Source organism: Carya illinoinensis, chromosome 7 (genome assembly GCF_018687715.1).
Source record: "Carya illinoinensis cultivar Pawnee chromosome 7, C.illinoinensisPawnee_v1, whole genome shotgun sequence".
NCBI lineage: Eukaryota > Viridiplantae > Streptophyta > Magnoliopsida > Fagales > Juglandaceae > Carya > Carya illinoinensis.
The window spans coordinates 12,480,284-12,503,841 of record NC_056758.1 but is presented as its reverse complement, the minus strand read 5'-3'; the positions used below and the strand labels follow the sequence as shown (position 1 = coordinate 12,503,841).

Genomic DNA, 23,558 nt, shown 5'->3' with positions numbered 1-23,558 from the left:
TGAATATTCGATTATATAGGTCAACTAGAACCTGGCTTATTAAATTAAATGTGTCAAACTTTCAAACTCTAATCCAACCCATTTAGAAAATGGGTCGTGTCATATCATCCTTTTTGACCTGTTTAATAATTAATTAGAAATAGGTTAATATGAGACGACTTATTTTAAACTTGTTTCATATACATGGGTTGAACAAACATACATACCTCATTTGACCTAATTAACAAAATTTTATATAAAATTTAAAATCTATATTTATTTGTAGCCTCAATAAATATAGATTGAGGCTACAAATATACTAATATTACAAATATACTAATAAATATACAAATAACTATTATAAAAAATATCAATATACTAATATTACAAAACTTACAATAACAAATATGAGTATAGTTATAAATAGCACGTAGTTATAAATTCATAACTATCTTTCTATCGGTAGCATAATATTATCTTTCTATTGGTGATCAGTACTATCTTTCTATTGGTAGCAGAATATTTTATGCATAACCATATCAAAAGAAGAAAGTCAAATGGCACATAGTTATAAATTCATCATAGTGTATAATGTACGGGCGGGGTGAGCTTGACACTCGGCGTTATAGAGTGCCAAGTTTCTACATATATATATCCATGGCCTGTCCAACATTTAATACTGAAATGGAATGATCAAATTTAATAAACCCAAAACATAGTACAAGGAACGTATGCATGCAATAACTCTTCGCTCGAATTCCGCATTTCTATTAATGTCATTTAGGACCTTCTAAGAGACTCATCATGCAGTAATCATTAGGAACAATATCGATCCATCTCATCGCCCTTTGGGATTAACAATCTGTGAGAAGATTGCGCTGGTGTCTGTGGATGCATCACTTACTTCATGCTCACTTTCAATGCCTAGATTGCTATAATGCATTGCCATGTCAGGGTTTCTTGGCATGTCATCAGCAGTATCTCTTTCCGAAGGATGGGTTGAACCATCTTTGTTTTCCTGTAGTTGGAGAGCAAACTCAAGTTTCCACAAGACATCACCCATGGAGGGGCGTTCAAATCCAGCATCAGCCAGACACTTTTCAGCTGTATCCGCAAACTTCTTCAAGCATTCGGGTTTGATCTCTCCCTTTATATGAGGATCGATCATATCATCAAGGGTCCCTTTTCGCTTGCAATGCAGAGCCCAGTCTGCAAGACTTACTTGCTCCTTTGAAAGGCTAGGATTAAGAGCAGGCCTTGCACACAAGACCTCGAAAAGGACCACCCCGAATGAGTAGATATCAGATTTCTCAGTCAACTGTTGCCTCCTGAAATATTCAGGATCCAGATAACCAAAGCTGCCCTTTACTACTGTACTAACATGGCCATTGTTCATATTTGGACCAGTTTTGGACAGCCCAAAATCTGAAACCTTGGCGACCCAATTCTCATCTACAAGAATATTGGTCGTTTTGACATCTCTATGGATAATGGTGTACCGTGCACCTGTGTGAAGATAGTGAAGTCCTCTTGCAGCTCCAATGCAAATCTCCAACCTTTGCTTCCATGAGAGGGGTTGCTTGCACTTGAGGATATGCTCCCGTAAAGTGCCACGTGCCATGTAGTCATAAACCAAGCACATCTCATTACCTTCCTCACAAAATCCTATTAAAGAGACTAAATGCTTGTGTCTCAACTTAGAAAGCATCTCAATTTCAGTCTGGAACTCATTAACTCCTTGTTCGGAAGATGGGTTTGACCTCTTGATTGCCACTTTGGTCCCTCCATCGATAACTCCCTTGTAAACCTTCCCAAAGCCTCCAACCCCAATGACATTAGACTCATCAAAGCTCCTAGTAGCTTGTTTTATCTCTGCCAACGAGAAGTGTCGACATAGACCCTGAGCTGCGGCGGAGAGGTGGCTGCTAGCTGTACTCTTCCCCGAGATGGTTGATTTACTGCCTGTCGTGTGCGAGTTCCCATAGATCGGCAACCAGCTAGAAGTCTGTGATTCTGTTCCAGGGATTCGTTTCTTTCGTTGGTAGACAGCAGCACAAATTGCTGCCACAATACCAAAGGCTGCGGCTCCACCAGCAGCTCCACCAATCACCTTAGCTTTGTTGTCTTTCGGTTTCTCAAAAGACTTTGCCGCCTCCTCCGCCTTGATAAGCATAGGTGAAGGCTGAGGATTAGAGCCAGCCAAGTAACCGGTCGTGTCACCTAGCTTGAATATCTCCACGCCATTAAGTAATGCATCTAAGAACTCAGGCTTTGTGGCGTCAGATGGGTGCAAAGCTAGCAAAAGCTTCTGATCTCCCGACCCATCTTTGACATATGTAACATAATCTTTGAAGGTTGGAACACCCTTTCCCCCTGTCCATCCAATCACATCTGCAGTGGGTTCTGCAGTTTGATTGTTGATGAAGATGGAGAACACAAGCTGATTGGGCTTGGTATAGTAGAAGTCACAGAAATGTAACCTTACTAGATACGTGAAATTTGAATCAATTTGGAACTCCCAAGTGAGGTTGAAACCCTGAGTGATACTCTTCGTCACACCCATTGATCTTGACGAGCCGTAAACATCTGCCGGTGCCACATATTCAGGCAAATCTTGATAGTCGATTTTAACATTCTTGCTAACGTGATTAGTGATTCCCAATGAAGCGCCGGTTACATAAGGCAAGTCGTCATACCATGTTCGGGTAAGACTAGAGTCATTGCTTGGAGGAATATACTGTCCACCAACATTCAACCTATACATTGTCTGTGTGTTCAAGCTCTTGACGTCCAATTGGTCCGAGGATCCGACCATTGTTGCCGAGTCAAACAAATCGGGCATTGGAATCACCTCGATGCCATTGACAAAAGCAAATGCACCGGCATGCTTATCGGAAGGCTTTAATGTGACTGCCAAAGTCTCTGAATTCAATGGCGCAAGGGAATATTCTCTAATAAGATAAGCTTGTGAAAGGGCTTGACAAGTAATCGAAGCGCTGAAATTTGTCAAGAGCATGAGACCATTTGCAACCACTGAGAAATAAGAATCTTCAGGATTGAAGTTGTTATACGCGGATGGGTAAAAATGGAGCCTCAGCCAATAGCGTTTATCAGATTTAACTGGGAACTTATATGATGCCTCAGATGTGAAAATTCTGGTTGTCATGTATGGAATATCAGAGATTAGTGATGGGTCTTGGAACGAGGCTTTAGTGGCAATGGAATTTTTGGCATCAAGGTACTTAGAATCTGGTCCCCATTTTCTCCCATATATGTCTGTGCCGCCATTATCCGAGCCAATGCTCAGGACCAATGGCGGCGACTCACCGCTCCATGCATGAAAGGCATTCAAGATGAAAGATATAAAAACAACAAAAAGAAAAATAAGGGTATTTGGGTGCATGGCTAAGGAGAAAGGAGGAGGGAGAGTATACGTACGCCCCTTTGGCGTACAGGAAAACAGGGAAGGATCGATAGAAGTTTTCCAGAAGTTTTCCTGTACGTCTGAAAAACAATAGCGCTTCTTGGCTTTCCTTGGTGCTGTGTACGGTGGGGTTAGTCTAAACCATCTCTAATCAACCATGGAGGGCTTTGAGTCTTTACGGACTCGCCTGGATTACAGGGACCAAACCAGGCAAAATGGGAGGGTGAACTTCGTTTATCTTTTGTTTTCTTGGAGCATTCTTTTCCCTTCTTTTGTCATGTTTTCCATTTTAGGCGTTGGCCCAAACGAGCAATTGTTTCGTTTCACAATGTAAGGCAGTTGGAAACCAATGATAGGGAGTGAGATTCGTAATTTTACAGGTTTGATCGATGGGATTGTGACACATTTTGAATTTCTGTTATAATTAAAACAAAAACCTATGTTTAGCGTTTCTCTCCTCAGAATATGGGCTACCATTTGGATAACAAGTGAAAAAGGCCAAAAAAAAAAAAAAAAGGGCATAAAAGAGAGGAGAAAACGTTGGAAATTTTAAACAAAACAAATGAGAGAGAGAGAGAGAGAGAGAGAGAGAGAGAGGGAGAGGGGGAAATTACATAACATTTGTTATCCTTAGGCCATTTTCTCAGAACGCCTTGGCAGGTTAGATAAAGTCAAAAGAGAGTGGAAAGAAGACCCAAATGAGGGAGACGAAGAATGAACAGAAAGATGAGACACAAGGGACAGTGGCACAACGTACAGCTTTAAGAATTTTTGAAGTTTCGTCGAAACCTACTAATCTTCTTCTTTCCCAAGAATATAATATTTTTAATTTTTTTTATATTATATATAAAATATTTTTTTATATTATATATATATATTATACTAAATTAGCAGTCATAGTTAGAGTTTAAAGATGGAAAATGCTTGTATACCCTCTGCCTATGTCTCCTCAAAGTGAGTGCTGGTCACAAAATTTTTATTTTTTATTTTTTTACTTAATAATTAAAAAAATAATTTTAAGTGTATTGATATCTTTTTTTATTTTTTAAAAATATTTAAAAATATTAAAAAAATTAAAAAAATTAAGAAGTGTGCAACCGCTCTTTAAAGATTTCTTCGGGTCTGAGTTGTGCACTCTCTAGATCTCCCTGTCAAAGCCCAAAACCCATGGAATGCTCGTCGTCATCAAAGAGATCATCACCATTTGCCTACATAATTAGGTCAGCAATAGGGTTTGTACTAGTGGATGCCCCAACAGAGAGGTTGCTCTACTTACCTCCTCGGTAGATGATATATTAGCTACTTGAGGGACTTGCAAGAGTTCAGTAAAGGCTTCTGCTGAAACAACTACCATATCACCGTAAGAGAACGCATTTTTTGTCATGAAAACTTTCGTCTCAAAAAATTGCCATTTTCATACCCAAAAATGCTTTTTTTGTCCCAAAAGAGTACTAGAGATGAAAAAATTTGTCTCTATTTTATCTCAAAAGATTTTTAGAGACAAAATTTGATTATCGTCCCAAAAAATACTTTAGGGATGAAATCTGGCCGACCCAATCAAACGAGAATTTTTTTGGGGACGAAACATTTTCATCCGAATGGAACAAGTACTATTTGGATGCTATCGAAATTTGATTCAAACAACACGAATGTATTTGGTCATGTTCGAATGGAGTGAGTGTTCGAATAGTTTATTTATATTTGAACATATATATTTATGTTCTAACAAAAAGAATTTGATTGAATACCATTGACAAACTTTCGAATTGAAGAAAGCTGTTCAAATTGCTGGTTCGATTTTTTGTTCGAACATTGTATGATACATTCAAATGATGACAATGATGACAAATGCATTCGAACATTATTTATTCGAATGTTTAAACATGTAGTCCGTTCAAACAGACAATTAATCTATTCAAATATGATTGACGGTTCTTAGTTCATTCGAATAGTTTTTTTATTAGTTGTTCAAAGGCAGCCAAAATGTATTCGAAGGGTAATAAATTGTAAATTACTATTCGAACTAAGTGTTTTATGTTTGAACGGTACTCATGATACATTAAGCTGGAAATTCAAAATAAGAAGCTAATATTAAATATTGTAATTAAAACATTATAATTGTTCAAATGTCGCATCAAGTAAGAATAAGTCAAAAGACATAACTAAAGAAAATAAGTTCTAGGATGCATGGTGGTGTCATAGAGTTTTGGAACATCATTGATTTCCACTGTTCGAACATTTTCTGGGATTGAGTCTCCAGCAATTGCCACAACAACTGGCTGTAGGGACAGATGGTGAAGATGCCATCAAGGATGAGGCTCCAATAGACGACGGTCCTATGCACGATGAGATTCGTCAATTGATGCATGACGATTTGACTCCTCCATATGATGGTAGCAAGGTAATCAAACAGGTTGATTGTATTGCATTTTTTTGAATGTTAAATTTGACTATCTCCCATAATATTGATTTGAGGAAACACAAGGCTAATTTCGGTATCAAATGAACTCGATTTATATTACGGATAGGATGAGGAGAGTTAATTGATTTGCCTCTATACTTCGTCATCCTCATCTGCATTCGATTTGACTCACGGTATCCGAGTGAAGGTAGTCTACTTATGCATTGATGATTTATAACCTCCTAGTCCAATCAAGGGTTCATGTGCTAATGACAGAGCGGAGACAACCACAGACCGGGCCCCTTAACAAGATCACTTTTAGCAAGAGTGAGGACTACTTGCGGAAGGCTCGCATTAATATTCCAAGGGCACAAGATAACGGCATGGGCGTCTCAAATAATATTTATTTTTAAAATATTTGCATGTCTTTCAATAAATTTCTATAATTAAACTTAATTTGATTGTCTACACTTCCATTTGAATGACTCTTATGAGAATTCAAACGGTTTATAACTCCGTTCAAATGTAAAATTACAGTTCGAATGATATAGCAACCATCTCTGCCAGATTTATTTATAACTTTTCATAAAAAAAATTCATTCGAATGATTAAATATTGCATTCGAATGGTTTCTAACTTTCCCCAGGCATAAGTTTGTATAGGTTCCTGCCATGACTGTTATTCGAATACTTATGTCAACATTCGAATGTGAATTACAATATAATTAGAAAGCATATGGGTACGTTCTAACCATATAGCAATCATCCCCACCGGATTTAATTATAACTTCCCATAAAAAAATTCGTTCAATGATTAAATATTGCATTCAAATGGGTTCTATCTTTCCCTCAGTGCAATTGTCTATACTTTCTCGCCACGACTATTATTCAAATAGTTATGTAAACATTTGAATGTGAATTGTAATACTATTTTAACGTGTTTGTGAACGTTTGAACGGTTTTTTTTAGACACTATATTTCATCTTAGAAAATCTAGTTTGAACATATGTTTGTCTGTTTGAACACTTAAAAAATTGCTTCCACATCTTGAGATGAATTGTTTTTCCCAAATTAGTACTTTTAGGGATGAAATTTAATTCGTCCCTAAAAAATTTCTTCTGTAAAGATCAAATTTCTTGTAGTGATATATGCACTCTACGTATAGCGACAGTCTTTGTATTTCCACCTTGACTTGCATATCAAACATCCATATACAAAACTAGTGCACCATTTTAGGGTAGAAGGGTCAACGATTAATGGAACTCGTCTAGGATGCCATCTCTGCCACACTTCCTAATCATTTTTAGTTTCATTTCAATAATCCTATTAAAAATCAAGAGTAAAAGTTAGTAATATCATTTGAAATGCAAATATTAAATCCTCATTTTCGAACGTAAAACCCTAATGGTTGTTACATTCGAACATAAGAAAGCAACGTTCGAGTGTAAGTAAAGAATAAAAAGTACACCATCAATATGTCAATTTAAGAACTAACATTTGAACATAACAATGTAAAATTAATTTGAAACCTTTTAAATCAATATTAAATGGTGAACATTACGTTCAAATATTGTTTAAAACAAGACAATGTCAAAATAAGATTCAAATGTAACTAAATTAGTTATGAACATTATTAAAATGTTTATAAAAGCTCGAACGTATCTTAAAAACTTTAATGCAGTGTTTGAAAGTAAAATGCTACTTTCTAACATGTACTCCAACATAAGTAACGTTTTTACATGAAGTGACGTGACAAAATTTCATATTCAAACATAAAATAAAGACTAAGGGCTCATCTGGACACTTGAAGTATTTAAGAATTATGTTGATAGTAATAAAATGGTTTGTGAATAGTAGTGAAATGATTTGAGTTAAAATATATTAGTAGGTTTTGGAAAAGGTGAAAGAAAAATTTGAATAAAAATATTATAAAGTTAAAAAATTAACTGAATATAACTTTTTAATATTATTTTTATTTTGAAGTTTGGAAAAATTGTATTGATTTTTGTGTTTTATTTTAAAGTTTGTAAAAGTTGTAATGATTAGATGAAAAAATTGAAAGTTTGAAATTAAAAAGTGTTTTGTATTTGAATGATATTTGGGAAGCAAATTGTGGGAAGTTATAATAAGTTTTAAGAGTTTCTAATCTTATCTCATTATTGAAACATACCCTAACTTGCCCATTAGTGAGTCAACTTGACAGAGCTTCATAAACTATTTACGACTCCACCCATCTACCAAGTTCCAGGGTAATAGTGTTCTATGGCAAGGTGGTACCTTGCTTGTAGTGGCACTTTGGGGCTTCTCCAATTGTGGTTGCTGAAATTTAAGGAAAATAATTTGTAAAAGCTTTAAAGCGGGTTAAAATGAAAAAGCATTGAAGTGAGCTTAACATGGCTTGAGCTGAACTCATACAGAAGTTCGCTTGATATGGTGCTTGAGCAAAACCCATACAAAGTTTGCTCGACATGGCACTTGAGCGGACATTCCATATAGAGAGTTTGCTCAACACCAGATTGACATGGCACTCAAGCAGAACCTAGATGGAGAGTTTGCTCAACTCTTGCTTGACATGGAGCTCGAGCGATAACCCATACAAGGAGTTTGATCAACACTCGCTTGACTCATGGCTCGAGTGACTCCTAGAGCATAACTTGCACTTGACACTGGCTCAACAAGCCGTTCAAGCGAATGTTCAAAAATATGGCTTTGACTAGGGTTTGAGTGTCATATTCCTTTGTGGCTATAAAAAGAAACTTAAGCTCAATTTCGTTGTCTGGAGAAATTGAGCTAAAATTGAGCCCCTTCCAAAAGCACTTGATAGAAATGCCATTCTACATTCAAAGTTGATTCTCTCTTGAAAAATACATCTCCAAAATATAACACCCATGGTTAAACACAATTGAATCCATTAGTGTGGACATGTTCACTAGCCTGAAGGGATTCTAGAGCTGTCGTTGATGCAAAGATCGAGAGGTTCTCGTGGGAAGCTATAAAAAGGTCAAAGTTCTGGCACAATATGCGTGTAGATATCGAGTGGGTCACTCATGGTGTTGCAAGCCAGGTTTAGTCACTACAAAGGTTTTGTGAATACTTATAAATTGGTTGTAACAAACTAAAATTTCTATATTGGATTTGAGGTAGTGACTTACACCCAAAGTGGTTTTAGATTTTCAAGACGTTCTTCAAATGAGTTTCCACTTCATGACCAAATTTTTGTATTAATTATTTGTGTGATTTGTTTCATTGATAAATTGTTTGTTTAACAATATTTTTGAATAGATCATCAAAATTGTATTACACCTATTCAACCCCCCCTCTTCTAGGTGTTGTGTTTGGGTAGAACCACCACTTTTTCAATATCCTAGAGAAGTATTCCCAATTATTTCAAAAACCACCGCTTTTTCAATATCCTAGAGAAGTATTCCCAATTATTGCTTTTGCAATTACTGGATTTGTGTGGAAAATACTATTGCATTAGGGTTAATTCAAGATAGACTTGAGACAATAGTACTCTTGTGATGATTACATTACAAATTTCTATCGAGTTGGAAAATAGCCTATCCACTTTGGGTAACGCTTGAAAAATCATATATAATATGAGCATTCCATCTTAAATGAATGATGGCATAAGATGTAACCACAAACTTTGTACATGTACTATAACTCAAAACTTTCTTACCAAATTGCATTTGCAATTAAATTTTTAATCAAACACATTGCTTATCAAAATCCCAGAAATCCATCATACCAACAAACTACATTACAGAGAAAGAGAGAGAGGATGAGTTATGCAATTGCATTGCAGAGAAAGGACATCGGAAATATCCTTCCAAAATCAATTAACATACCTAGGATCATGTAAAGGCAAAAAAGTTGACTAGGATTAGATGAGTAAATGATAAGGCTTATCTTATCATATTATTTATTATTGTTGGATGAATGTAAAAGTAATTATTGATTTGTATCTAAACAATGTTGAGTCTATCTAGAAATGTTAGGAGTTGTTTAGATAAGTCCCTGAAGTCAAAATTGAGTTCTGATAGCATTGCACTTATCCAGAAGAAATCTGAACAGAGTTTAGTCTATATCAGAAGAAGTTATTACGAAATGTTAGCAGTCCGTCGGGACACGTTTTCGCGTCTGTTGCTAACCGTCAGCAGAGTCCTACTGCAGCTAGAACTCTTTTCAGACCTTCTATTTAAAGGGATTCGGTTTTGTATCTCTTCAAGGACTTCAAGCCACGAATTTTACAGAGGAGATTCTGAGTGTTTATGAGAGAAAATTCACTTGAGAATTTTTATGGGATTTTTCATATCTTCTTGAGTGTAATCGTGCTTTGAGTGCGAAGCAACATCGATTGGGTTTCAGCCTTTGGAGTTCCAGAAGGGAAGTCAACATTTGAAGATCGCCAGAAGTTCTGGCTGCTACTGTGGTAGAAGACAAACGGGTCGTTTGTCTAGGCAAGTAAGAGAGTCGAATTGCAAAAGTTTTGTAATTGATTATTGCTTGTAATTGTTCTTCAAATAATAAAATTGACTATCTTGGGTTTGGCTGCCCCGTAGGGTTTTACCTTTAAAGAATTCTTTAAAGGGTTTCCCTTCGTAATCAATCGTCATGTCTTGCAAAATTGATTATTTATTTTAAAGTATTTGATTCGTTTCATAATCTTGATAATTGAGATCTAACTTATTTGTTCAAGGAAATTGGTAGATAATTTTGTGGTTTTATAGGGGTACGTTGGGAATTTCAATTGGCATCAGAGCGTGGTTCACTCTTTCGAGTGTGATCCGTGCCCCTGCGATATGTCATCATTGACTGCCCCACCGCACTTCAATGGTGAAAATTATGCATATTGGAAAATACGCATGCGAGCCTTTCTCAAATCATTGGATGAGCGAGTGTGGAACGCGGTTGTACGAGGACGGATTAGACCAGAAACAAATATTGATGATTGGACGAAAGAAGAAATCACCAACTGTAATTGGAATAGCAAGGGGCTGAATGCTATATTCATGGCTGTATCTCCAGAAGAATTTAAGAGAATCTCTATGTGTGAGATCGTTAAAGAGGCATGGGATATCCTGGAGGTTATACATGAAGGAACAAAAATTGTGAAGAACTCAAAATTACAATTGTTAACTTCTAAATTTGAGGAGATTAAAATGCTGGAAGAGGAAAGTTTTGATGATTTTTATTCTAAACTAAATGAAATTGTGAATTCCAGGTTTAATCTTGGAGAAAAGGTGGAAGATTCAAGAGTTGTAAGGAAGATTCTAAGGTCTTTACCTGAAAGATTTCGACCCAAAGTTACTGCAATTGAAGAAAGTAAAGATCTGGATGCAATAAAGGTAGAAGAACTGGTAGGTTCTTTGCAAACATATGAATCTTCACTTCCTCAAACAAGAAAAGGTAAGTCAATTGCTTTAAAGATTATAGAAGAAAATTATAAAAATATTTCTGATGAAGAAAGTCTGAATGATGAAGAGATTGCTTTACTTGCTAGAAAATTCAGAAAGTTCATGTTTAATAAAGAGAATGGTAAACAAAAACGAGGAAAAAATGTTTTTGCTAAGAAAAATGAATCTGAAAATTGGAAAAAAGAAAAAACTGTGAAAAGGATAAAGTTCAGTGTCATGAATGTTCTGGGCCATATAAGAGTTGAATGTCCAAACTTTAAGAAAAACAAAGGGAAAACGTTGAATGTCACACTTAGCGATATTTTAGATTCTGAAAGTTCAAACTCATCTTTTGATGATGAAAAATCTTTTATGACTTTCTCTACTATTGTGAATAATCTTCCTGATATTACACTGAAAAAATCTGAAAGTAGTTGTGAGTACAATGATTCAAATGTATCAATTGTTGAGGCTGATTAATAACTGAGTTTACAGGAGGCTTACAATGATGTGTGTGAATAAGTGATCAAATTAAAGAAACTCAACAAGAAGTTGTATAAGAAGTTCACTGATATGGAAAGTGAGAAAAACAACATGTCTGAAGCTTTAAAAGTTTCTGAGAGTGAAATAGCCAGATTAAAAAATCAAAATATTGCACTAAAAAAGGAATTGGAAAAGGTTGAAGAAAAAACAGCGACACAAAAATTAGAAGAAATGTTGAGTTTTCAAAAAATGAGTAGTGACAGAACTGGTCTAGGGTACACGACTTCTAAAGGAAAAGAAAAATTGGTCTCATCATCTGCTGCTACAACCTCCAAAGGTATTGTTTTTGTTAAAGGAAGTCAAGGTAAGAGTTTTCAAAATCATGCTGAACTTAAGCTAGTTTATTAAAAAAATCTGCATGATAAATTTGTCCCTACATGTCATAAGTGTGGAGTAGTAGGTCATATAAGACCACATTGTTTTAACATGAATCAAGTGTAGAAATTTGAAGGAAAAAGAAAAGAGAAGAGCCTACAGACTCAAGTTGATGACATGAGTCAACAAATCAATCTCATAAATCTTAAGCTTGGGGAACTAGCAGATATTTGCCTTCAAAACAAAGAAAAACACAAGTCAATACTCAAGACAAAATGGGTGAGAAAGAAAGATGCAGTATGTCTTGTTGCTCACACAACACTGAGATCAAAGGAAGATTGTCTGTGGTACCTGGACAGCGGCTGTTCGAGGCACATGTCTGGAGACAAAAACTTATTCAAGAAAATTGAAACATCTCATGGAGGCACCGTGACCTTTGGAGATGGGAGCAAGGCTGTCATAGAAGGGAAAGAGAGTATTGAAATACCAGGACTACCTGTGTTGCATGATGTTTTATTTGTTAATGGTTTGAAAGCTAATTTACTCAGCATTAGTCAGTTTTGTGACAATAATTTTTCTGTGCAGTTTTCATAAGATGCATGCAACCTATATGATAAAGGTGGAGAATGAGTCTTAAAAGGTACGAGAACTTCAGACAATTGTTATGGAATTTCTCCAAATTCTCCAAAACCATTGGAGAAATGTCATAGAGTCACACTTGATGAAGCTGAATTATGGCATCAACGTCTTGGGCATATTAATTTTAAAAATTTGTTAAAAATCTCAAAAAGAAAAATTATTGATGGACTGCCCAAGGTAATAAAGGTGAAGAAAATAGTGTGTGGAGCATGCCAAGAAGGAAAGCAAACTAGAGCTCAACACAAGAAGATTTCTCATATTCTTACCTCTCGGCCTCTTGAGCTATTGCATATGGATTTGATGGGTTCAACACAAACTGAGAGTCTTGGAGGAAAGAAGTATATCATGGTGATTGTAGATGACTTTTCAAGATTCACATGGATAATGCTCTTAAGAGAAAAATCTGAAGCTTTTGATCTTGCCAAAAAACTATTCAAGAAACTACAAATAGAGAAGGAAGTTTCTATCTCTAGAATATGCAGTGATCATGGTTGAGAATTTGAGAATACTAATTTTACTTCTTTTTGTGATGAACAGGGAATACACCAAGAATTTTCTACACCTATCACTCCACAACAAAATGGAGTGGTGGAAAGGAAAAATAAAGCAATTCAGGAAATGGCACGAACAATGTTAAGCAATAAGACGATGGCTTTATATTTTTGGGGAGAAACTGTGAATACAGCAAATCATATCTTGAATCGAGTGGTTCGACCCGGCACCAATCAAACACCTTACAGTTTATTGAAAAATAAAAGGCCTATGGTAAAGTATTTCAGAATTTTTGGTAGCAAGTGTTATATTCTGAAAGACAGAGAAAACAATCATAAATTTGAAAGCAAAAGTGATGAGGGATTGTTTCTTGGCTATTCCTCCAATAGTAAGACTTATAGAGTTTACAACTTACGTACACAATCTGTTATGGAATCAATTAACATAGTTGTGAATGACATTTCAGCTGAAACTACCATGAAGGAGCTTGACAATATGAAGGAACTGGGGTAGACCAGTGGAGAAGACTCACACTTGCAAAATGAGGAAGATCATATAGAGGAGACATCATAAAATCCACAAATCAAAGAACCTTCTTCAAGAATCACTCAAAATCATCCTAAAGAAAACATTCTCGGTGAGCTAAATGAAAGTATGAGGCTTAGAAGAAGAGTACTAAATCAAGTTTCTTTTGTGTGTTATTTGTCACAGGTTGAACCCAAGAAAGTCGAGGAAGCACTAAATGATGAAAGTTGGGTCAACGCCATGCATGAAGAACTCCATCAATTTACTAGAAATGATGTATGGGAGTTAGTTCCTAGACCAGAAAATTATAACATCATTGGGACTAAGTGTATCTTTAAGAACAAATCCGATGAGCATGGTACTATTGTGAGAAATAAAGCAAGGCTGGTTGCACAAGGTTACACACAAGTAGAATGGATTGATTTTGATGAAACATTTGCTCCTGTGGCTCGGCTAGAATCTGTTCGCATTCTACTAGCACTTGCCTGTCATCCAGACTTCAAATTATATCAAATGGATGTCAAGAGTGCCTTCCTAAATGGAGTGTTACAAGAAGAGGTATATGTCAACCAACCAAAAGGATTTGTTAATCATATCTACCCTGAATATGTCTACATGTTGAAGAAGGCACTGTATGGACTGAAACAAGCACCTCGAGCTTGGTATGAAAGGTTAACTGCCTACTTACTTGATCATGACTTTGTTAGAGGACAAGCTGATAGGACTTTATTCATAAAAAGATCAGGTAAACAACTCTTAATTGCTCAAATATATGTTGATGATATTGTTTTTGGAGCAACACTTGAATCTCTAACTTTACAAATGAAATGAAATCTGAATTTGAGATGAGTATGATTGGTGAGTTAAATTTCTTCTTGGGTATTCAAGTAAAACAATGTAAAGAAGGAATATTTATTTCACAATCTAAATGTGCAAGAGATCTTGTAAAAAATTTGGAATGGAAGGAAAAAGCAATGCTTGGACTCCAATGAGCACTTCAGTGAAAATCAGCAATGACTCCACAGGTAAAAATATTGATCCCACTCTTTATATAAGCATGATAAGAAGTCTATTATATATTACAGCAAGTAGACCTGATATAGCTTTCAGTGTTGGTGTTTGTGCTAGATTTCAAGCTAATCCTAAAGAATCCCATCTTACTGCAGTAAAAAGAATCATAAAATACCTTAATGCCACTATTGATTATGGGATATGGTACTCAAAAGACACTAATCTTACACTTGTTGGCTATTTGGATTCTGATTGGGCTGGGAATGCTGATGATAGAAAGAGTACTACGGGTGAATGTTTTTATATAGGTGGAAATCTTGTAGCTTGGATGAGTAAAAAACAAAATTCTATTTCTTTATCTACTGCTGAAGCTGAATACATAGCTGCATGGAGTTGTTGTACTCAGCTATTATGGATGAAAAAAATGCTTGATGATTATGGTTTTTCTCAAGACACTATGACAATATATTGTGATAATTCAAGTGCTATAAGTATTTCCAAAAATCCTGTCCAGCATTTTCGAACCAAGCACATTGATATTAGACATCATTTTATAAGAGACTTGGTTGAGTCTAAAATAATATTCTTGGAACATGTGTCTACTGAACATCAACTGGCTGATTTGTTTACTAAACCTTTGGATGGACTTAGATTTTAGTTTTTACGAAAAGCCATTGGTATATGTGATCCCAAGTGAAAGGTTTTCTATCATACTAGTTTTAGGATATTTTCTTCCAGTTTTTTTTTTTTTTTAAAAGCATGAATGTTTCAGTTTTCTTTTAAAAATAAAAATAAATAAATATAAAAACAAATCTGGGTTGTGTGTTTTTTTTAAGGTACATGTTTGTTACATCACAGTTTGAGCATGTATGGAATTGTCTTAAAATTTTTCTGATCTTATGTACTGCTCCTCTTTGTGCAGTTCTCTTTAAGTATACTAACCCTATAGGTCTTTTTTGTGACGCTCCCAAATCCCCACGTACGGACACAGGGAAATCGAGACGTCCGGATGGTGACAACCCGGGTCACCATCCTAACGACGGGTGCCAAGTGTGTGCAAAGGCAACATATGTGCACGAAGAAACACGCAGCAGATAACGAAAGTCATATAACTAAGTACCAGAATTTTTCTTAATATAATACAAGCTGTTTAAAACATACATAAAATATTACAAAACACTAACATAGTTTTAAAACCAAATATAAAGTATAACATCAGCAACCCGGCGGAGCCGTATCCTCGGGCTCAGCCTCCTCCTCCTCATCCTCAAAACCTGCACCAAAAGCTACGGAACCAAAAATGGTACCGCAAGTAAGTAAAACCCAAACACCACCAGATAAAAACACATAGAACTCAAACAAAATGCATGAAGCATGCCCAATGCACAAAACCCATAAAACATGATTTTTCCACGCACGCCAAAAATCTCATTCGGTCCAAAAACACATCTTTTCCGAAAACCACGCCAAAAGTCACATTTGGCCTTTATAACCGTCTCAAACCAAAAACCATTTTTATCCGTATGCACCATGACCTCCCCTAGGGGTCATCCGCACACCCTGGCTCCAGTGCCACACCGCAGAGTACCACTACGCATGTGACACCTGACGAGCGATGCCCAGTTCCACGCCCCGCGTGTTCGTAGCCAAGCATCCTCTAGCCCTCACCAGCAAAGGGCCACGGAGTCGGTGCGTAGGGCAATGCCGGGTTCCGCGCCCAGCGCGTTCGTAGCCAAGCAACCCCTAGCCCCCGCTCCCGTCGTGGCCCAGCGACAACCCAGGGGACATCACTCAGTTTATTCCGCTCCCGAGTGACCAGAGGAGCTCCACCGGGATAATACCCCATCCCGACTTGGGGTCGTGATACACACGCACCCGTAAGTCCACTTACGCCAATAAACAGGCTTTTCACAATTACACAAAAACTCACGAGCATGCACCATGTAAATGCCATATCAATGCACAAAAATAAACAACCAACATAATTCAATAAAACAAGCAACTCCGTCCTCCATCCATCCGACCCCCGAACTCCTCGGACTCAGTCCGGAATCAACCAACCAGCAGATAAAATTATTGAATGAGAAATATATATTTAAATCTGAAAATAGGGTTTGGAAATTACTTACAGCGCTATACGGTAATTTTAGAAAACACTCGGCGTTGCAAACGGCGGAGGAAAAGCAACGTTACAGTGAAAATTCACTGTGGCCGTGGGTTGTGAAATACCCACTTTTGAACGGGGACAAACCAGGGCTTGGGATTGATAGGGAATGGTCTAGGGATGATTGTGAAGCTATTGGAAGTGGTGGTTGGCCGTGGGTGGTGGCAGAAATGGCGGAGAGAGGCCGAATTTCCCAAAAAGGAAAGCTAGCTCGTGGGAGCTGTTCCGGTGACCATTGGAGGCCGAAAATAGGTGGGTTAGGACGGTAAGGGACTGGTGATGAAGTGGTGAAGAAATGGTGGCCGGAGGTGGAGTGACGGCGGCGGATCGAGGCAAAGTCCGTGGGTGCTTCAAGGGTATTTTCTGGCCAAACGGCTGGCCGGATGGGGGTGAGATTTGGTGGGGAGGTGCGCCGGAGGGAGAGGTGTCGACCGGTGAGGGCGGTGAGCCGGACGGCGGCGGGTCAAGGGCTGAAAGCAACTCCGGCATGGAGAGGAAGAGAGAGAGAGAGAAGGGCCGACGCGGGAGGAAGGAGAAGAAAAAAGAAAAGAAAGAAAAAAAGAGAAAAAGAAAGAAAAAGAAAGAAAGAAAAAGAAAAAAGAAAAAAGAAAAAAAAAGGAAAAAGGGAAAAGAGGTGTAGGAAAAGAAGATGAGGTCTAATCCTCATTCCGGGAAAACAAAACTAAATCACCGAAACGAGATTAAAAACCGTAAACGACTAAAAGAAATAAATCACAACATCAAATAAATTAAAAACCAATTCTAAAACGCAATAAATTAAAATAAATAAACTAATATATTAATTAAAATAAAAACAACCTTTCAGTGAAAATACACGCGAAAGCGGGTCATCACATTTTTGGTAAAGTTAATTTATAATGCACTGTAAGGAACCTATATGTAAGCATCCTATAATTGTTTTTTTTTTTTTTTTTTATGCTCATCAAAGAGGGAGTTCATGCCTTAAATTGACTAATACTACTTGAACCTAGTACATCTTTAAAGAACTCTCTTCTTGCCAAACATAAAGAGTGATCCATATAGAAAAAGTGTCTATTCATTGTGGAAAAAGACAAACACCCTACACGGATCTATCACCTTGAGTTCTTAAAAAAAAAATCGTTGCTCCAATCATTATGGAAAAAGATGAGCAACCAAACATGAACAAAGGGGGTGTACAAACTAGTGTTTGAATGAGATGCTTATGTATCTAGGCCCTAGCATAAAGTTTGACTTTTAAGGTCAAGAAACAAACTCTTGAGAGCATCTTTATAAAAAAAAAAAAAATTATCTTTTTTTGAACAAAGGTATCAAAAATATAAAACAAAAGAAAGCAACAAAAAAGAAAAAAAGAAAAAAAAAAGGGAAGTTCATAACATGCTATGGTATAAGTATACTCACTCACACACTCACATGAACTTTGGCATTACTGATTCTATGAGGAGTGAACATCCAAAAAGGGACTGTTGCAAACATGAGTGTGCTAAGGATTATTGAATTCTTTTGTATATTCTGACTTGATTAAACTAAGGTGTTTTTAGGCATGTTATCTTGTTTTTTTTTTCTACTAAACAAAAAAAAAAAAAACATTTACTAAACATATTGAGTTTTTTTTTTCGGTTTTTTGTTATGTTGTTCCTTTTTATTTAAAATTTAAAAAAGGGGGGGGGGGGGAGGTTCCCAGTGTGTTGCATACATATATCGGGTCTTTTATGTCTAAGTGTAGAAGTCCTAATAGGACTCTTTGGTCCAGCACGTGCACCGCGGGGGGGGGGGGGGGTCTTCTTTTAAAACCTTTTAGCATACCTCTTGCCCTTTGTCTCCTACACTCAGCCCGACCCTCATAAGCATCCCCTTACCCATTTTCACAGCAGCTTGCTTCCTTCCCACAATCCTCCATACACGGTGCTCTTTTCACTCTCATTCCTCCTCATTCCATCTTCAAGGTAAGTATTCTCGGCTCCTCTGTTTTTTTTTTCTCTTCTTTTCTTCTCTCAAGTTTCGGTATGTTGATATCTACAGTTTCTGTGAAGGGTTTTATTTTTTTGGTTGTTTGGTTGAGTTGCACTACTCGGAAATGGGTTGGTTGTATTGTTTCTTCCCACTATAACATGTATTGAGGACAAAGCTCCATTGCACACGGATTCTCTATTTTTATTCTCCACGGGTGCACACCAAGTGTTTGTGTTTTTTCTTGACTCATCTCTATTTTGTTTTGGGCAATTGTTAGGACGGTTCTTTCTTATCTATACATAGTAAGGTTTTATGTACATATTGTTTTTGGGTTGTTCTCGACATTCAAACTTATAAAAAAAAAAAAAACAAAAACAAAAAAAAACCTTTAATATCATGTTTTTTTTTTCAATCTATCCTTATCCCCTAAAAAGTTTGAAAATTTCTTTTCTAAACTTGATTCTTGTACTGATTCAGATGAGATTCAAAGAACGGGCAAAACGCAAAAAGATCACTATTCCTGTACCATCCAAGCACTCTTCAAGTGAGGATGTCCCTTCACTTGAACCAATGCAGTTAGGCGACACTTTCGCCCCTCCTCCATCTCCATCACCATTTGTGCCTGTGCCCACAGAAGCACCTCCTGATCGCTTCACCTCCATTGAAGCCGAGAATGCCTATAGAAATACCTTTTCCAAGAGACCCGTCTTGGGTGAACAGGAGGTAAGCATCCATGACTTTCCTTCAAATGACTTCCAAATTATCCGCCATATATTCATTGAAAGAGGATGGGAGAAGCTCACTCATGCCCTTCCTACACCTTGTGTCGAGGTGGTCCGGGAATTTTATTCCAATATAGCCCACTTCAATTTTGATGATCATAGCATCATCTCTACTATTCGAGGGATTCAAATTGAGGTATCTCCTGCTATTATCTGCAATTTATTTACTCTTCCTGAGGTGGAATCCCCTCTATACCCATATAAGGGCATGGGAGCCCCAACCAAGACTGCGATGTGCAATCTATTTGTTGGTCTCACTGGCCCCAAATGGACTGCCAAGACACACAGACTGCCTCTTCACAATATGCTTGCTCAGTATCGGCTCCTGGCCAAAATAGTATTGACCAATCTCTAGCCTATTGGTTGTCATACTGAAATTTCTCTAGAGAGAGCTTGTTTTATGTATGCTCTTGCTACTGGTATGTCTATTGATTTTCCACGGCATGTCATTGATATTATTCATCGTTCACATGTGGAAAAAGAGTTAAATCTCCCCTTTGGAAGTCTAATTACTAAATTGGCCATGATTGCAAAAGTGCCACTTCGAGCAAATGAACCTACCATGAAGCTGCCAGGGCCTATTTCAGCCTTAACCGTGGTTAAATCAGCAGCTGTCATCACCAAGAAGCGCCCCCTCACTACTGAGTCAGCATCCTCTCCACCTGAACCGTCCATCCCCACCTCTCAAGTTCTTGAGCAAATCTCTTTGTTATCTCAGAAGATTGATAGCTTCACAGCTAAGTGGGAGGCCAGTCAGTCCAAGTTGGAGCAACAATTGGCTGCAGTACGCTCTGATTGTGTACAGGCAAATGATCGACTGGTTCAACTTTCATTGGATGTCCAACACATTATGGCAAGCATAGCTGATTCTGACGATGAAATATAGACCTCCATGACTGATTGTTGACAAAAAGGGGGAGAAAAGTTTGAGGGGGAGCAGCAGCATCAAAGGGGGAGTACAATGACACAACTGAAAAAATTGAAAAACTTATCATGTTACCTTTTTTTTTTTTTTTTCCTACTTTCCAGTTTAGTTTTTTTTGAGACTGTAATGTAGATACAATTTGGCATGTATTTTGATTAGGCTAACTGTCAATTCTGTTTTTATTAAATCACAACTCTTTATAATCTTCTATATTTTTTGTGATTTGATAGTTGACATATTTTCAGAAAATTTACATTCATCAAACTAGTTTCGTCATCAATCCGCCAAAGGGGGAGATTGTAAAGGCAAAAAAGTTGGTTAGGATTAGATGAGTAAATGATAAGGCTTATCTTATCATATTATTTATTATTGTTGGATGAATGTAAAAATAATTATTGATTTGTATCTAAACAATGCTAAGTCTATCTAGAAATGTTAGGAGTTGTTTAGATAAGTCTCTGAAGTCAAAATCGAGTTCTGATAGCATTGCACTTATCCAGAAGAAATCTGAACAAAGTTTAGTCTATATCAGAAGAAGTTATCACGAAATGTTAGCAGTCCGTTGGGACGCGTTTTCGCTTCTGTTGCTAACCGTCAGTAGAGTCCTACTGCAACTAGAACTCTTTTCAGACCTTCTATTTAAAGGGATTCGGTTTTGTATCTCTTCAAGGACTTCAAGCCACGAATTTTACAGAGGAAATTCTGAGTGTTTATGAGAGAAAATTCACTTGAGAATTTTCATGGGATTTTTCATATCTTCTTGAGTTTAATCGTGCTTTGAGTGTGAAGCAACATCGATTGGGTTTCAGCCTTTAGAGTTCCAGAAGGGAAGTCAACATTTGAAGATCGCCAGAGGTTCTGGCTGCTACTGTGGTAGAAGACAAACGGGTCGTCTGTCTAGGCAAGTAAGAAAGTCGAATTGCAAAGGTTTTGTAATTGATTATTGCTTGTAATTGTTCTTTAAATAATAAAATTGACTTTCCTGAGTTTGGCTGCTCCGTAGGGTTTTACCTTTAAAGAGTTCTTTAAAGGGTTTCCCTTCGTAATCAATTGTTGTGTCTTGCAAAATTGATTATTTATTTTAAAGTATTTGACTCGTTTTATAATCTTGATAATTGAGATCTAACTTATTTGTTCAAGGAAATTGTTAGACAATTTTGTGGTTTTATAGGAGTACGTTGGAAATTTCAGATCAAAATAGACAAATCAACAAACCCATGATCAAAAGACACAAACTTAAATAAGCACAAAGACTCAACAATATACATTGCTTATGAGGAACAATGAGCCTCTCATCAAAATTAGTAGAAGGAATAATCAAAAGCCAACCTGCTTTGATTTCTTCTCAAGTAAAAGCAACAAAAAAAGAATCTAAAAGAGGGAATGCTTGGATAAAGACTTGTGAGGCTCACTTGACTTTGTTGAGTCTCCGAGAGCGTTCCTCCTCGGTCAGCAACCCCTCCTCCAAGGACTTTTACACCTTGACATAGCCCCGATTGTCAAAAATCCTAGCATTGTTCTTAATGCCCAGTTGGGCTAGCTTCTCAGTGCCATCACCATCTCTCAAGAACTTTCCTTCACAAATCAAATTGTTGGATTCAGGGCTGCTGTTTGACCACTTTGCCATATCCTTACCATGGGTATGGTTCATTCCTCCAATACCACCTCTATCATTCCATCCCATGTCCCTCCTATCTTTAGCTTAACCATTGAGAAAGAAGATACAAATCATAAGTTGCAGTCCAATGGACTTTAAATGGGTTGAGGAAACAAAGAGACAAGGAGATTTGCTTGGGGAGTAAGAAAGAGTTGGGTTTTTTATTGGGTTGGAAACTAGAAACTAATGACTTTACTTTACAGGTCATCTGCATTGTCAGTGTAGCATTTGTTTCCTCTAAAGCTAGCTAATGAGAATATGTTTTGTTTTAACTTTTAATTTAAAAAAAATTTAATGAAAAATAAATATTTTAGCTAAGTAAACACACAAAATGACGCAGATTTATGTGTTATGTTAGATTACAAAATTATTTTTATTATAGAATAGATCTAACATATCACATTAAACTACATTAATTTGTATGTTTACTTTTATGAAATTTTTTTGTAGTGGTAGCACTACTTAATTTTTAAAGATATACGAATAATGCTATCCATTATCTTTTTTGTCATCAATTCCACCATCCTATTATGGGGTATTAATTGATTGCAGATTATTTGTTATATCTAACTTGTGGACCAATCATTTGATACCACATCATAAATTTTAAGAGGATGATAGTAAATTATATAATAAATAGAATTTTCCTCTAATATAATAAATATCTAGTTTAATTTTTTTTTTTTCAGATAATTGCCATTTTTCTTTTTGAATGATTAAGGTAATATACAATCCTAATAGGATTTTATTAGCTCCGATAGATTTTCTCAAACATGATTAATCTTTATCAAGTTTAGTTTATGAACAATATTTGTGAAACCCAAAATTTGTGAAACCCAAAATTCCTTTTTGGGCTTTATGTATTTTAGTGGGTAGGATAGTGGGTTATTTAGTGTCTAATGGGTTTTGGGCTAAGTTGGTGTGTTTTGGGTGCAAGAGGGGGCCCAACCCATGTGCATGTAGAGCCCAACCCCTACTCCCACCAAGACTACGTCATTTTGGCTAATGTAAGAAGAAAACCCTAGGCCACATCTCTTTCTCTCTCCCCCCTCTTGCGCCACACGCTTCTTTCTCCCCCTTTGTTTTATTTTTATTTTTTTTCTTCATTTTTCTACCTCACCTTGCAGGTAGCAGCTGTGCCACCACCCACGTCGACTCTATCTCGAATGTGCTTCCAAGTGTAGAAGTATCAAATTGTATCAAGGATAAGTCCATGATTGTATTTCATAGGTACAAGGGGTTACCAAAACATTTGTGAGATTTTGTTGTAAAAACAAATGTGTCGACTACGAGAAATGAAAATAAATAAAAAAAATGAAATGCAATGTGAAAAATATTGAAGATGAGTTA

The 23,558-nt window shown here is 36.7% G+C and overlaps 1 protein-coding gene across 1 annotated transcript; it reads right to left on the bottom strand.

Moving 5' to 3' along the window:
• Nucleotides 1-516: 516 nt before the first annotated feature.
• Nucleotides 517-3,687, bottom strand: LOC122315367 (receptor-like protein kinase ANXUR2). Its single transcript, XM_043131235.1, has one exon. The coding sequence runs from the start codon at nt 3,380-3,382 to the stop codon at nt 818-820; it is 2,565 nt and encodes an 854-aa protein (XP_042987169.1). The 5' UTR covers nt 3,383-3,687; the 3' UTR covers nt 517-817.
• Between the last annotated feature and the right edge of the window lie 19,871 nt (nt 3,688-23,558).